The 13194-nt window shown below is 56.3% G+C and overlaps 1 protein-coding gene and 1 long non-coding RNA gene across 6 annotated transcripts in view; one reads left to right on the top strand and one right to left on the bottom strand.

The window, feature by feature from the left end:
• Positions 1 to 6700, top strand: part of LOC108349039 (uncharacterized) — a 30827-nt gene extending 24127 nt beyond the window's left edge. Inside the window, exons 2-3 of one of the 2 annotated variants that reach the window (XR_015645616.1) lie at positions 1924 to 2019; positions 5668 to 6700. This is a non-coding gene — a long non-coding RNA (uncharacterized LOC108349039). Of the gene's footprint in view, positions 1 to 1878; positions 2020 to 5667 lie in introns of both variants that reach the window. The other variant, XR_015645617.1, reaches the window with a different exon arrangement.
• Scube3 (signal peptide, CUB domain and EGF like domain containing 3) overlaps positions 1 to 11933 on the bottom strand; it is a 31881-nt gene extending 19948 nt beyond the window's left edge. For 3 of the 4 annotated variants that reach the window (XM_087597063.1, XM_087597064.1, XM_087597065.1), the window contains exons 1-3: positions 11536 to 11933; positions 1850 to 1972; positions 1112 to 1237 (exon numbers count right to left, since the gene is read on the bottom strand). In XM_087597063.1, the coding sequence (XP_087453189.1) occupies positions 1112 to 1237; positions 1850 to 1972; positions 11536 to 11620 (334 nt within the window). In that variant the 5' untranslated portion in view covers positions 11621 to 11933. 4 annotated transcript variants of the gene reach the window in all.
• Between the last annotated feature and the right edge of the window lie 1261 nt (positions 11934 to 13194).

Genomic DNA, 13194 nt, shown 5'->3' with positions numbered 1-13194 from the left:
TCAGCACCTGCTTTCTCTTGACTATGGTTAGTCCTTGGTGATAGTTGGAGTTAGGACCCAGTGGAGGTCAAAGAACTAGAGCTGATGTTCACGGTCCCGTGGGCACCCCCATCCTGTACCCAGTACTTCAGATCCTGTCCCTAAATAGTTCCTCGGGTGACGGGAGAGAAGGTTCTTCCATAGTAGCCAAGGGGCGAGGGGAGGCAGCCCCTGGGAAGGGCCTGCTGGGGACCTGGGTGGAGGGACGGCTATGGCGACCGCATGCAGCGAGGGGGCTCCTAGGCCATGGTACATCCAACCAATCACGTTGTTCTGGTCACTGCTGCCCTTCCCTTTGCTGACACATCTACAAGATGTATGAGAGAGGACCCCAGTTCCAAATCGCAAATCTTGTTAGAAGCTTCAGATTTTCTACGCAGGGGAAACTCTCACATGGTCTGAGTATCTCTCAAAGATGACTGGCTGCAGCTGAGTTCAGCGGCCCAGAAATTCTATCTGAAATAGATCTCCGGGACAGGTGATAGCGGGCCAGACGGAGGCTCCGAACTGGAGAGGGTGAGACTGAAGACAGGAAAGGAGTCGAGGGACAGAGGCGTCCAGGGCTCAGAGGGCATCACCGGCTGCATTAGCAACAATGCCCCTGCCTCAGCACCTGCTCTGTGCTAAAGCTGCACGGGGCTTTTAACACATGTGCTCCTGACGAGCCCACACACTTTAGGACTTAGAAGGGTCCTAAACCCACCCCCGCCCCCAGGCAGTTTAGGGATGAGGAGTCAGATTCCAACAGGCTAGTTCACTGGCTCAAGGCCCCACAGGTTCTAGGTAGCAGAATCAGGATTTGTCTGAAGCTAAGTCATCCCATGCACGATGCTAAACCCAGCACGCGTACACATGCTCACACACTCGTGTGCACTCACACTTCTAGCAGTGCCCCACCCCACCCCCATATTCCCTAGCCCGACTGTTTCATCCTCCCTGGCCAGTCTCAAAGGGGAGGCCATCCTTGCTCTCTTGAAAGACTGGAGCTCGAGCTCTTCTTGACCGCTTCTCTCCTGCTTCACACACACTGAAAACAGCTCCTTCCACCACCCACCTAGCCTGCCTCACTCACCCAGACAGTTGTGTCCGTCGTGTGCCAGGTGGAACCCGTCGTAGCAGGTACACCGGTAATTACCAGGGATGTTGACACAGTCGTGCACACAGCCAGCGTTGTCCTCCCGTTCACACTCATCCACGTCTGCGCAGAGAAAGCACACAGGACATTGAAGGCCCATGCAAACAGGCCATCTTTTCCTTTCACTTTTTTTTTTTTTATTATGCCGTTCATATAAAGTTGGAAAGAGTGTCGTCACTTAACTAGTATCCCCCAGGTCCCGGGAGGCGGTTGCAGTTCTCAGTGTACTGTGTCAACCGAGAGTAGCATGCACTCTGTCCCCTGCAGCCTCGATTGCACTTGGAACTGCTATTCCTCTGCAGCGCATTTACAGCAAAAGCTATACTTGCTCGTGGGCGAGTTCCCACTGGGGTCAACTGGTCCTGCCCTTTGCGCATGATCTTGATTTGCTCCTGTTTCGGGGCTCTTCAAGGCTTAGTTTTGTAACTGAGGTGTGCCAGCCCCAGACAGCTATGTGGCTACAAGGCTATGAAGTGTCCCCACCAGCACGTCACCTTGGCTCTGCGATGCTCTGGTACCCACCAGAACACTGTGATCTCTGGGAAGATGCGGCTGTCCTCCTTGGCCTGTATAGACTGCAAGCCTCTGGGAACCATGGTGCAGCTCCCAAGGCATCAGAGTTAGTCCCCACTTTCCTGCAGGCTCCTCTTGGGCCACCCCCCGCCCCAGCCTCACCTTTGCAATGCTTGCCATCCCCCGTGTAGCCGGACTTGCAGATGCACTTGTATGACCGTGGGGTGTTCTGGCAGATGGCATCAATGTGACAGTGATCCGTGCCCTCCACACACTCATCTACATCTGGCCCGGGCAGAGGAAGACACATCAGAACAGAACTGGTGTCTCGGGTGAGTTTTGAAGGTGTGTTCCCCAAAGGCAGAGTCCCCGTATGCCTGTGCATGCCTGAGGTCCCCTTGCATCCCTCTGAACGATTCAGGAATTCGAGTGAACCCTCACTGCTCAGAAATACTCAAACCATGGTGACAGCTCCACCATGCGCTGAGACACTCCTCTTCAGTTTGAATAGCACACACTTGACGTGTCAGACATAGCCAGCCCAGTGCGGACTAGTTTATCTTTCTTAGCAGCAGACTTGGAGGGAGAGAGACAGGCACAGAGTCCCTGATGATGACCCAGTGAGCACTGATAATGTTTTTCTAGACCCATACAGTCCAAGTTGGCCTAGAACTCATTACATAGCTGAGGGCGGTCTTCAATGCCTGCTCCCTCTGCCGCCTGCTCCCCCACCCCATCTCCCAAATGCTGGGGTTATAGGCATGTCCTACCCTGCCCAGCTGCTCTCTAGTAATTAAGGAAGAAAGGGAGATGCAGCCTGTCTGGGTCCGCCGGAGAGCACGCGAGTCCTGCCTGGCATCACGCCGCCTGCTGTGATCCCAGCACTGGGGTACAGCTGCACACACAAGAACAGAACTGGTGTGTCTCTCTCGGGTGAGTTTTGAATGTGTTCCCCAAAGGCAGAGTCCCCATATGCCAGTGCACACCTGAGGTCCCCTCACCGTCCTCTGAACACTTCAGGAATTCAAATGAACTCGGAGACCGGGGCAGAAGGATCAGGAGTTCTAGGTTAATGAGACCCTGTCCCAAAAACCTAGGAGAAGATGAAGCCAGCCCCTGACTGTTCACCACACCCTTGTCCACCATGGCACCAAGGAGCTTTAGAAGAACAGGGCTCTACTTGGGAAGATTTCTCTTGGCCCTGAGCTATCAATGGAAGGACCAGGAACCTGGCAAGCCTCTCTTCCTCTATGCCCTCTCTTTCTGGATACTTGTGTGCCAACACTAATTGCTTCCTCTAGTCAGTGTGACAGACAGAGCCACACTAAAGGAAGAGGCTCCTCCAGAGGGGGTTGGTCAGGGGGAGGGTGGTGGTTAAGGACGTCCAGGTGTGGTGGCACACCACTTGGGAGGCAGCCTGGCCTATAGGAGTTCCAGGACTATACTAAGAAACTGTCTCAGGGAAAAAGTGAAAAAGAAAAAGACTTTAAACAGTTGGGAACAACATGGAACCCTAAAGAAGTGATGAAGACGAGGTCTCACTCAGCAGAAGAGGTCCTGGGTGGCGGTTGTTACATTCAGAACCGCACAGGTGACTACCCAGCCAGGATACATGACAGCTCAAACTGGTCTGTCCCATGAGGCCTTAGGGATGAGCCTCAACCCAGGCCGCACAGCAGAGCCGACTCCCCTAAAAATGCCTCAGGCCTCAAAGACTGGACTCAACACATCTGATTCTAATGAGCAGCTGGGGTTGAGAACCTTGTCACAGTCTGAGGAGGAAGAGCCCACATCTCCCCTACGAACTGGAAAAAGACAGTGTGTGGGTTGAAGTCTGCCAGTAAAGGAGCATTAGTCTGGGAGCAAGGCTGGTGTGACTCCAGAGCTTCCAAGTGAGGTTCGTCAGAACGCAGATTCTCGGACCTTGTCGCCCACCCAGTGAATCCAGCTGCTTAAGGCTCCTCGGCTGAGCAGAGAAGCGTGCCACACACCGGCAATCTCTGCGGTCTGTAGGTACAGTTCTGAGTATTAGGAGACCATCTACACTTACCACCCACCTCAGCCAAGCTCAGCAGTCACGTGCCTGCCAGGCCATCACCAAGGAAGAGAAAAGACGGAGAGCAGAGAGCCCCAGCAGTCAAGTACCTAAACCAAGTAAGAGACACCTTGTGGATGGCAAGAGGCTGTTGGGGGATGTTTGACCAACTGATGGAATGGATACAAAAGCAAGAAATGTCCTGGGTCAATAAGGTGGAGATGACAGCCCCAGGCTGAGATCCAGCTCTACCATTTTTCTGGGGAGGCTTTTTAAGTTTCCTTTTAAAAATTTTACTTGTAGTACAGGCTGACCTTGAACTCATGATCCCCCCCCACCCCCCGCTCCAACCTCCCTAGTGTTGGGACAGCAGGTGCGTGCCACCACACCTGGCTTCTTTCTCATTTTCCGCCCTTAGATTCCCACACCCCTCCTCCCCATACAGGGCAGGATGGCAGTGCCTCCAAGGCCGTTCACGAGTTAATCTGTGTGAACTGCCTGAGCAAGTACGTGGGTAAGAGCTTGAGTGGATGAAGCTGAGGGCTGAGCACTGGGGGAATCTCGGTCCCTTCGGTCCACTGCGGTGGTAGCCAGGAGCCACATGTGACCCTTTTCATCTCAAAGACAGCTCTTCAGTCCCACTACCTTAGGCCAAATATTCGTGGTGGGCTGTGCAATGGGAAACGTCCCCATGGCACAGAGTTCACAGAACAGAAGAGTTAGCTCTAGGGGTTCTAAGTAAGGAACACTTCTGGGTCTAGCCCAGAATCATAGTGACTCCTCCAGAAGTCCCTCTCCCCAACCCTGTCGGTGGCGCCTGTCTCCATGTGCTGGGTCTTGGCTCTTGATGCATCAAGCTCTTCCCTTGGTCTCCCTCAAGTGGCCCCCAGGACCAGAGCAGCGGTGAGGCCAACCACAGCAAGGGTATTCCTGCTGGCTGCCTCGGGCTCTTCCTAGCCTCAGCCATCTCCCTAGTCTCAATGTTTTCTGCTCTGGGAGTTCTGGGAGGTGACCAAACCTGCTCCCACTTTCCTCAGTACCAGCTACTCCCTCAACACCAGCTAACCGATCCACCACATATCACCTTCTTCCCGTTCATGCTGCAGGCCCAACCCACTTCTGTTTTCCAAGACTGGCTCAGAATTGTCTGCCCTGACCCCAGTAAGCTCCTGGGCCCAGGGGGACTCCCCTCACCCCCCCACCCCACCCCCGATTTGCGGTCCCTGCCACTTAGCAAACTCTCTGAAGCTGTCTCATGTTCCACTTCTCCTGTGGCCGGCAACTGCTGAAGAAGGGACCTTCCAACTGTGTAGCTGACGTTTGCTGTCCTGAGGCACAGAGCAGGGAGACCGGGCCCTAAGTCATACACTTCCACCTCAGCCAGATGTTCAAAGCTCCCTCTCGGCACACCTGCCAGCCCAGAATGAGGCCCCAAAGGGACCTCCGTGGCACACATCGGCAACCGCGACCTATCCATCCTCTTAGAAGCTGTCTACCAGCTGCAAGCCAAGCAACACTTCCGGGCGCGAGTTCGTTTAGGCTAGTGGTCCTCAACTCAGGCTGCGCACTGGGATCTAGGACCTCTGAAGACCCACGGAGGTCAGACCCAGTAAATCAGGACCTTTCTCTTCCAACTCATGTAAATAAGCTGTTTGCCTGGGCTGGGAGACCCTCTGGAGGCAGCAACATGACACAGTAAGAGAAGAGGTTCTAAAGTGACCACCACTACGCCAGTCCCCGTGCAGGCTTAGGGCCATAGTTGAGTGGCCTTGAGCAGCCTCTGAACACACCCGCTCCCCTCCCCCACAAGACCAGTCACAGCACCGTCCTGGGAACTGCCACCAGCATCAAATGGGTTAATGCCCACCCAGCACCGGATGCCATGGTGTGTGCACACACAGTGGGTGCTCATTACTAGCTTGCTGTCTTCTCTCATCCACTCCAGCATTCTCTTGGATGCCTGCTTCATGTTAACTCGGTGCGATGAATTCCTCGAGGCCATGGCTTCTGAACCTTTGAACCCACCAGAACTGCTGGCAGAGCCGTGCACACTTGAGCACTCAGCAAATGGCTACCAGGTACCTGCACAAGGGTAAGCACTGTGCCAGGGACTGAGGGCTCGGCCTCGAGTGGGACAGGATAACCAGGCAGTGAAGGTGCCCTGTGGGTATCTGTTAGACATACGGTGGCCGAGACTGTTACCTGCGGTCTACCCCGGGGAAGAAGCCTGCCCCTTTACTCTTGACCATTTGGCATTCTGGGAGACAGGGGTGTCCTAGGGTGTTTATTCTGAGGCGTAGGGAGCTCACTGGGTAAAGCACCATGGAACCTGACCTGGGATCCCCAGAACTCATGTAATGCTAGATTCAGGACCCGGCATCTCTTGTCAGGTTTCCTACACCAAGATGGGAGGCAGGGACAGGTGAGTCCCCAGACTGCCTCACTTATGGAGTGGTGAACGGGACAGTCTGTCCCAAACAAGGTGGAAGGTGAGAGCTGGCCCCTGAGGTTGTCCTCTGACCTCCATATGTGTGCTGCGGCCGTGTGCCCACGAGTACACAGTACACACAGAGATATAAGAGCGCACACAGCGTGCTGGGGGCCTGAGACACAGAGAGAGACAGAGATCTCGCCTCCCCTGCCCTCAGCTCAGTACTTTGTTCAGCTTGAGCAAGAAACCGGCACAGAGCATGAGATGGACCCGAGCCGAATCCGATGGTTAAAAACCAGCATGTAGATGCTGGGACACACAAGAGGGAACCCGGGTAGACAGAGAGCCAGCGGGCAGACACGGAGGCAAGGAGGAGAGGGTGGGCGGACTCAGTGGTGGGCAGGTGTCGCCAGCCTTGGGATTCACTACTCTGGGGCCAAGCAGCTGGTCAGAAACAAAAACAAACACCAGGGGGTACAGGCTCCTGCTGTTAACAGCTTCAAACCACCAGAGGAAAACTCCAAATAAATATAATTAGAAACTTGTAAAAAAAAAAAAAGTCCTCTCTGTAAACCTGCCCCCCAGGATCTACCCCTTAAGCATCTTTCCACCCCCCCCAGAGCCCACATAGCCTGATGCTGTACCTCAGCCAGGGGTCCCTCAGGCCTGTCTCTCATCCTGCGTCTCCTACCCGCCAGCAACCCAGTTTGCTAAGTTTGCCCCATTCAGTAACCACAAGCAGACAGCCCCAGGCACACAGCTCTGAAATCCAAAGCCTGCAGCTCTCTGGGGCTACGGTTCATCACAGGGGGAAACCATTGGCAAACCAAGGCCCCTAGTGCCCCATTCAGGGGGTCACCCACCCACTTCTGAGAGCCAGCAGTGGATCCAGCTCTAACTACCAAGCAAACCCTTGATCTGAGGAGGGAAGGGGGCGGGGTGGGGTGAGGTGGGAGGGTGGGAGGAGACAGAGATCATTCGTGGCTACCACAGGACACAGAAACACACACACACACACACACACACACACACACACGCAATTCTAGGGTAGCTAGCTGCTCATGGGACACAAGACTGTTAGATGCTTGGGAAACCGAGGTGAGGGGCATTGGGTGGGGGGTGGGGAAGGAAAAATACCAAGTAACCAGGCCTCCAGCAGGCAGAGGAGAGGTCGTCCAGGTGGAGAGGGCCTGCCCTGTGTGTGAAAAACCAAGCCTGGGGCCTAAAGCTGACCCATATGAGTGAGTTCAGTAAAACTGGCCGAACCCTAAAGCTCCCAGCCATTGGGCTTGGCATTTGTCAAAACTCACACCCTACCTTCTGCCCACCTAGTGCCTCCCCAGTCAGGCCAGTGGGCAAGAGAGTGGCTAGCCTACAGACAGAAAGGCAATGTGTTTGCCCAGGTGAGGTGAGTAACCCATTCATCCCCTCCAAACATCCCCAGGGCTGACCGTTTTCACCTCTCCCTGAGCTCTAGCACTCCACTCCTTCCCAGACTCCTGTCTCCCCAGGTCTGGGCCTCCCGTAAGCACTGCCAGCCTGCCTCAGAGCCGCTCCACAGTTTCCAGCCCTGACAGGAACCCTTTCTTACTGAGTGGTCATGTGCCCACACCCGCACACCGAAGCAGGCCGGGGCAGCAGAGACCAGGGTGGGTTCTGGCAACAAGCTTTTCCACCTCCATCTTCTCCAGAGAATGTGAAGCCATGCCCTCCCCTCCCCCACCCTCAGTTCAGGGCTCTGGATCAAGCCCCTCTCCTCCAGCTAAAACAAAATGCACACGTTGCCCACTTCCTCCCACCCCACCCCGTGCCCCCAGTCACCAGAGCACCACACACACACGTGCTCACACACACGCACACGCATGCTCGCACACCTCACACTCCCTGAACTCACACTCGGGCCCTGCCTCCATTTACAACAGGTCCTAGCCGCTCGCATCTCAAACCGGTTCTCATGGTCTCAGATTCCAGAAGGTTCCAGAAAGCAATTTCATCTGAGGGTTCCTGATGACTGTCCCCTTCCTTTACCTGTCATGGTTGTGGTGGTTCCCAGATCATTTAGTCCCCTCTCTCCATTCTACCCCACAGAGACTCAGGGGGATTTGAGGTGATGGGGGGAGGGGGAGGAGGGAGAAGGAGGAATGTATATCCTCCTAGCTCTGGGCTTTCCCCACACCTAAGACATGCCAGCAAGCCTCGTAAGGCAGTCAAAGGGGTTTCTGAAAACCTTGTTAGAGTTGGGATGAGCTTAAGGAAAACAGATAAAACAGGCTGTAAGAGTGGAGTCTGTCCATCCATCTGTCTATCTGCTCTCTCCTGTAGGGCCTCGGTGGGGCATAAGCAGTAGCAGCCGCCCGAGGAGCCACCCGCGCCCGCTGACACGGCTACGGCTTTCATTTCATATTTTAGAGGGAGGGGCTAGGAGGAACAGTCCCCTCACTGTAGACGCCGGCCACAGGAGCCGAGGGAAGCAGGGAGGAGAGGGAACAGCCACATTAAAGAGGAAGAGAGGGGAGGGGGAAAGGAGAGAGACACACACTCCCAGACAGAGACCCAGAGACAGAGAGACACTGTTCAGCCCCGGATGAACGCCCTCAGTCTCGGGGACGGTGTGATTTCTAAACGGGTGACTTTCTCAAAATTCTATCCCTAACAAGGAAAGAAAACTACCAGGTAAAGCGGACGGCCAACCTGGCTGCCCCAGAGCCTGCCTGGGGACAGGACCAGTTCCCCTGGAGGCCCAAAGACCTTTTCATTCAGTTGCAACCTGAGCCCTAAGTGAGGATTAGGTCTTTTTAACGATAGCTGTCCTCCCATCGCTACCCCACCCCCACCCCCACCCCCACCCCCACCCCCCCAAAAAGCAAAGCAAATTAATGCCTTTAAGTTTACAATTACCTTGGTTATCCAGTCTGTCTACTTTAAGACACACAGACAGGCACTTGAAAACCACTCAAAACCATGTACCCGGCAAGCTCACCCCCCCAAGTCCCACCAGCTGACCCCCTCCACTCATCCCCTGAGACAAAACCCTCAGCACTCTGGATTAAAGCTCCCCGGTCCTCATGGAGGCAGAGGGGCAGGGACGTCCCAGTGTTGGTGTCCCCGTCTTCGGTGTTCCTCTCCCGTCCTCTTCTCTACTTGAGATCATGTTCTTGTTCCCCTCCCCCGGTGCATGGCTTTGACCCTCCCAGAGACACAGATGTCCCAGGGGTGCAGAAGCCCCTTTCAAGATGCCTGCTGAAGGAGCCTGTAACGTCCAGACTCTCTAGAGCGCCACTGAGAAGCTCGTAGCATCAAAGGCGAACTCCTTAGCCCTGGTGATAGATGGGAGGTATGTCGAGAGGGGGCACGGGAGGCCTCCCGAAGCCCACAGCACTATGGGTAAGCCTGCAAGGCTCAGACCAAATAGTTCTCATCTTCCCTGTAACATCTACCTGCAAATCTGAGTCCAAGGACGGCTCTGTATTCCAGCAAACCTGTTGTTAGGCAACCTTAGATGGACAGGGTTTCACAGATTTCCTGAAAGGCAGGGTTAATGGGAGGCTCCATTCTAAGCCCAGCTAGACTCAGAAAACCCAAAGGGGGCTGGGCACGGTCACTGCAACCTCATCAGGGGCAGGAGTGGCCCATGACTGAGATAAAGCAGGGACCCTGCGGGTACCACCTCTACTCCAGCTGAGTATCCCCCAGCACCCAGTGGGGGTGTCCAATAAAAGAAGGTGCCAGACTCCCTATCCCCAGCAGACGGGCTGATCTCCGGTCTCCGGGCTTGAGAGTTTTGGTTCTCCAACACCTGTCCCATTTAGGGGTCTCCAGCTGCACCTGGAGCCCCTTTAATAGGCTGCTTCTCCTCCTGCCGACCCCCCCATCCCAGACACTGGCTCCAACTTGAAAGGGGCCCTTATCTTGTCTCTAGATTACTGCACGAAATCTGTTCCTTCCTCAGACTAAACTCCTCAGCTAATTCCGTGTTATGAGTAAGTCAGCGTGCACTACAAAAGCCAGCTTTGTTTACGAAAACACACCAGCAAATCCACTGTGGGAGAGGGGCTGTTCCAGGCAGCAGTAGCCGGCGGGCGGTCTGGTAGGAAGGCTGCAGAAACAGCAGTTTGGGGCTGGAAGGAAGTTGGGGTGGGGTCTGGTACTTGACAGCTGAGGGTCTCTAGCGTTTGATTATGTTAATGGGACGGGTTGGAGGGGGCAAGGGAAAAGGCAGTGCTTTGGGAGAGGAGGAGGCGTTGGCTTAGCACCTTCCCCCAACGGTGAAAAGCTGGTGGTATAGCCCTGCTTAAGACTCAGGCCCCTGGACACACTGACCCGACTGACTGACTATCAGACAACTCAGACTTCCTCAACTCCCAAGTTCAACTTTCCTCCTGGCCCAGACACCTCTTCATCCCTGACTGGCTTCAGGAGCCCCCTAGGACAATAGGCAGAATCTACCTCCCGGGCAAAATCTCGCTAAGAGGAATTTTCTTTTTGTCCATATAAATCTCTTTTGGGTGAGGACAGCGTGGGGGGAGGGGTACAGCAGGTCAATGGGGGAGGGGAGGCTGTCCCCAGAGAACTGTGGGACACCAGCCTGGTTTCTGCCAGCGCAGCCTTGGGACTGGCTGGGTAGGGAGCTCGGGGTCAGGGACCGGGGCAGGAGGGCCTCCCAGTCTCTCTCTCTCTAATTCCTAGAGGGATCTGTCAGAGCTCCCAGCCTGGAATTTTACTTTGTTATTTTAATGCAATTCTGACCTGGATTTAAATGGAACTGGAAACCCCAGGCCTTAATAAATAAATATTATGATAGGGAGTGGAAGCCATGCGAGACGAAAGGGATCCCCCCCCCCCACCTCCAAAGGCAGAAACGCAACGTTCGTGCCAGAAGGCAGTCACAGACATTTTCTCCTACTGCCCCCTACTATTCCGTGACAGGCAGTCGGTTTCACCACGAAAGAGCCTGTTTTTCTTTAACATCCTTCGTCTTGATAAGACGGCAACTTGGAAATTTCGGCCTGACTCTGCCTCATGCGGGGTGGGGAGGAGATTACCAAGTGTATGGCGCGGTTGAAAACTTCCTTCCCTCAGTCTCAAGTGAAGTCCCTGGCAATGTTTGAGAGAAGATTCTCTCTAACCTCAGAGGAAGATGCTAGATGGTGGCAGAGAAGCCGGCAGAAGTGCATGCTCCCTTCTGCTGGCCGCCCCCCACCCCAGGCGCTATTGCTCGCGGCGCAGCGCCCCAGGGTCTAGCCCTGGCCGAGGAGTCCCGGGGCACAGGGCCGGGTCCTGACAGCCACGCACTTCCAGGCACCTGCCCTAGTTCCTCGGGCCCCGCCGCCCCGCCACCCCGCCGTCCCGCAGCCCCACAGCCCCGCGCCGCGCCTCCCTTACCTTGCGCAGCTTTGCCATGCTGGGCGGCGCGAGCGTGGACCAGCAGGACGAGCAGGCAGAGCCCGGGGACGCGCCCCGAGCCCATGGCCTGGAGCTCCGCGCGGCGGGGCCGCCGGGGGTGTCGCAGCCCCGGGGAGGGCGCGAGGCGGAGGGGGAGGGGACTGGAGGGCGCCCCGCGGAGGCTCCGGGCTGGGCGTGGGGAGCGCGCGGTGGGGAGCGCGGGCTGGCGCGGGGCGGCGGCCCGAGGGGCGGCCCGGGCTATCGCACCCGACGCCCAGCTTCGCCCGCGGGGAGCTGTAGCCGGAGAGCGAGCGCGCAGAGCCCGAGCTGGGACCTGAGAAAGGGGAGGGGAGACGTAGCGCCTAAACACGCCCTTTCTGCCTCTTTCTTCCTCCCTTGCTTTCTCGTCTCCCCGGCTCCGTCTGTTTTTCTTCGCCTTTCTCCTCCTCCTCCTCTTTCTCCTCCTCTCCTTGCTCCTTTTCGTTTTCTTCCTCCTCCCCTTCCCACTGCCCCTCCTGCTTCTCTCCGTCCTCCTCCTCCTCCACCTCCTTTTTCGTGCCCTTTTTTTTCTTTCAAAGGGGGCCTCGGCGTGGCGGCCGCTCCCCCTGCGCGCCCGGGCGCGCGGCCCCCTCCCCAGGCTGCCGGGCCGCTGCCTGCAGGAATTTACAATCCGGCGCTGGGGGAGCGGGCCCGGTCTCCATGGAGACGGCTTCCCCGGGAGCAGGGAGGTCAGGCGCAGACCGCGCACAATCAATGGATCAATGCAAGCCCCCGCTCCGCTCCAGACCAAACAGCACCGGGGCTCCGGCTCGTCCGCTCTCTCCCCGAGGGGAGCTAGCGGGGGAGCCAAGGGTGCGCCCCCCGCGCTCGCACGCCAGGAGGGCCGAGCGGCGAAAGTCTGCACGCGCACCTCGGTGGGGAGACAAAGAGGGCGCGAGGTGTCGGGGAGGCTGGAAGGGCTGCACCTCGGAACTGAGATGGGCTCGCATTCCGGGCCAAGTAACGTCCTCCGATCCTTTAGCCCTAAAGTCACTCCCACCCTCTGGACACAATCCTCAGACTCAGATGAGTCCGGGCTAAAAGTGCCCGGCTCCCAGGGCAGGCTCTGTGGGCGTTGAAGGTGGCCCGCTGAGACGCCCTTCTCGGTGTGACTCCTATATGCACTGTCTAGTGCTCAGCACACCGGCAGAGGCTAACCCACGATCATCTAGGGCACACACAAAGGCTCTGTACAGTCTCCAGACCGGCTTTCAGTGCTAACCTCACTGGCAGCAGCTAGGTAGTAGAAACACTACTGAAGGAGCGAGTTCCCCCGAGGCCTGGACACTGTCCCCCTTCCCCCTCCCCCTTCAATTGATCTAAGCCAATTGTACCAGGCCTCAGAGTCCGGCTTCAGAGCCAATTTTGTGCAGGAAAGAAAAAAATCATCCCAGGGTACCCAGGAGAACTGGGCAATGACCAAGGTCTCCCTAAAGATGACTCAGTTCTCAAACCCTTGACATTGGCAGCGGGCTTCAGCTGGGGTGGGGGGTGGTGGGCTCGGTCAGCAGACTCCTTCCTAGCCTGGGGAAGAGTTTAGCCCTCCCTTTAGCAGGGATTAAATGGAAGAGGAAGAGAATGAACACAGGCTTTGACTTCCCAGTCCCGGCTCCTGAGACA

Source organism: Rattus norvegicus, chromosome 20 (genome assembly GCF_021556685.1).
Source record: "Rattus norvegicus strain SHRSP/BbbUtx chromosome 20, alternate assembly SHRSP_T2T, whole genome shotgun sequence".
NCBI classification, from domain to species: domain Eukaryota; kingdom Metazoa; phylum Chordata; class Mammalia; order Rodentia; family Muridae; genus Rattus; species Rattus norvegicus.
The sequence above is the reverse complement of the archived record's forward strand: the minus strand, read 5'-3'. Positions and strand labels throughout refer to the sequence as shown.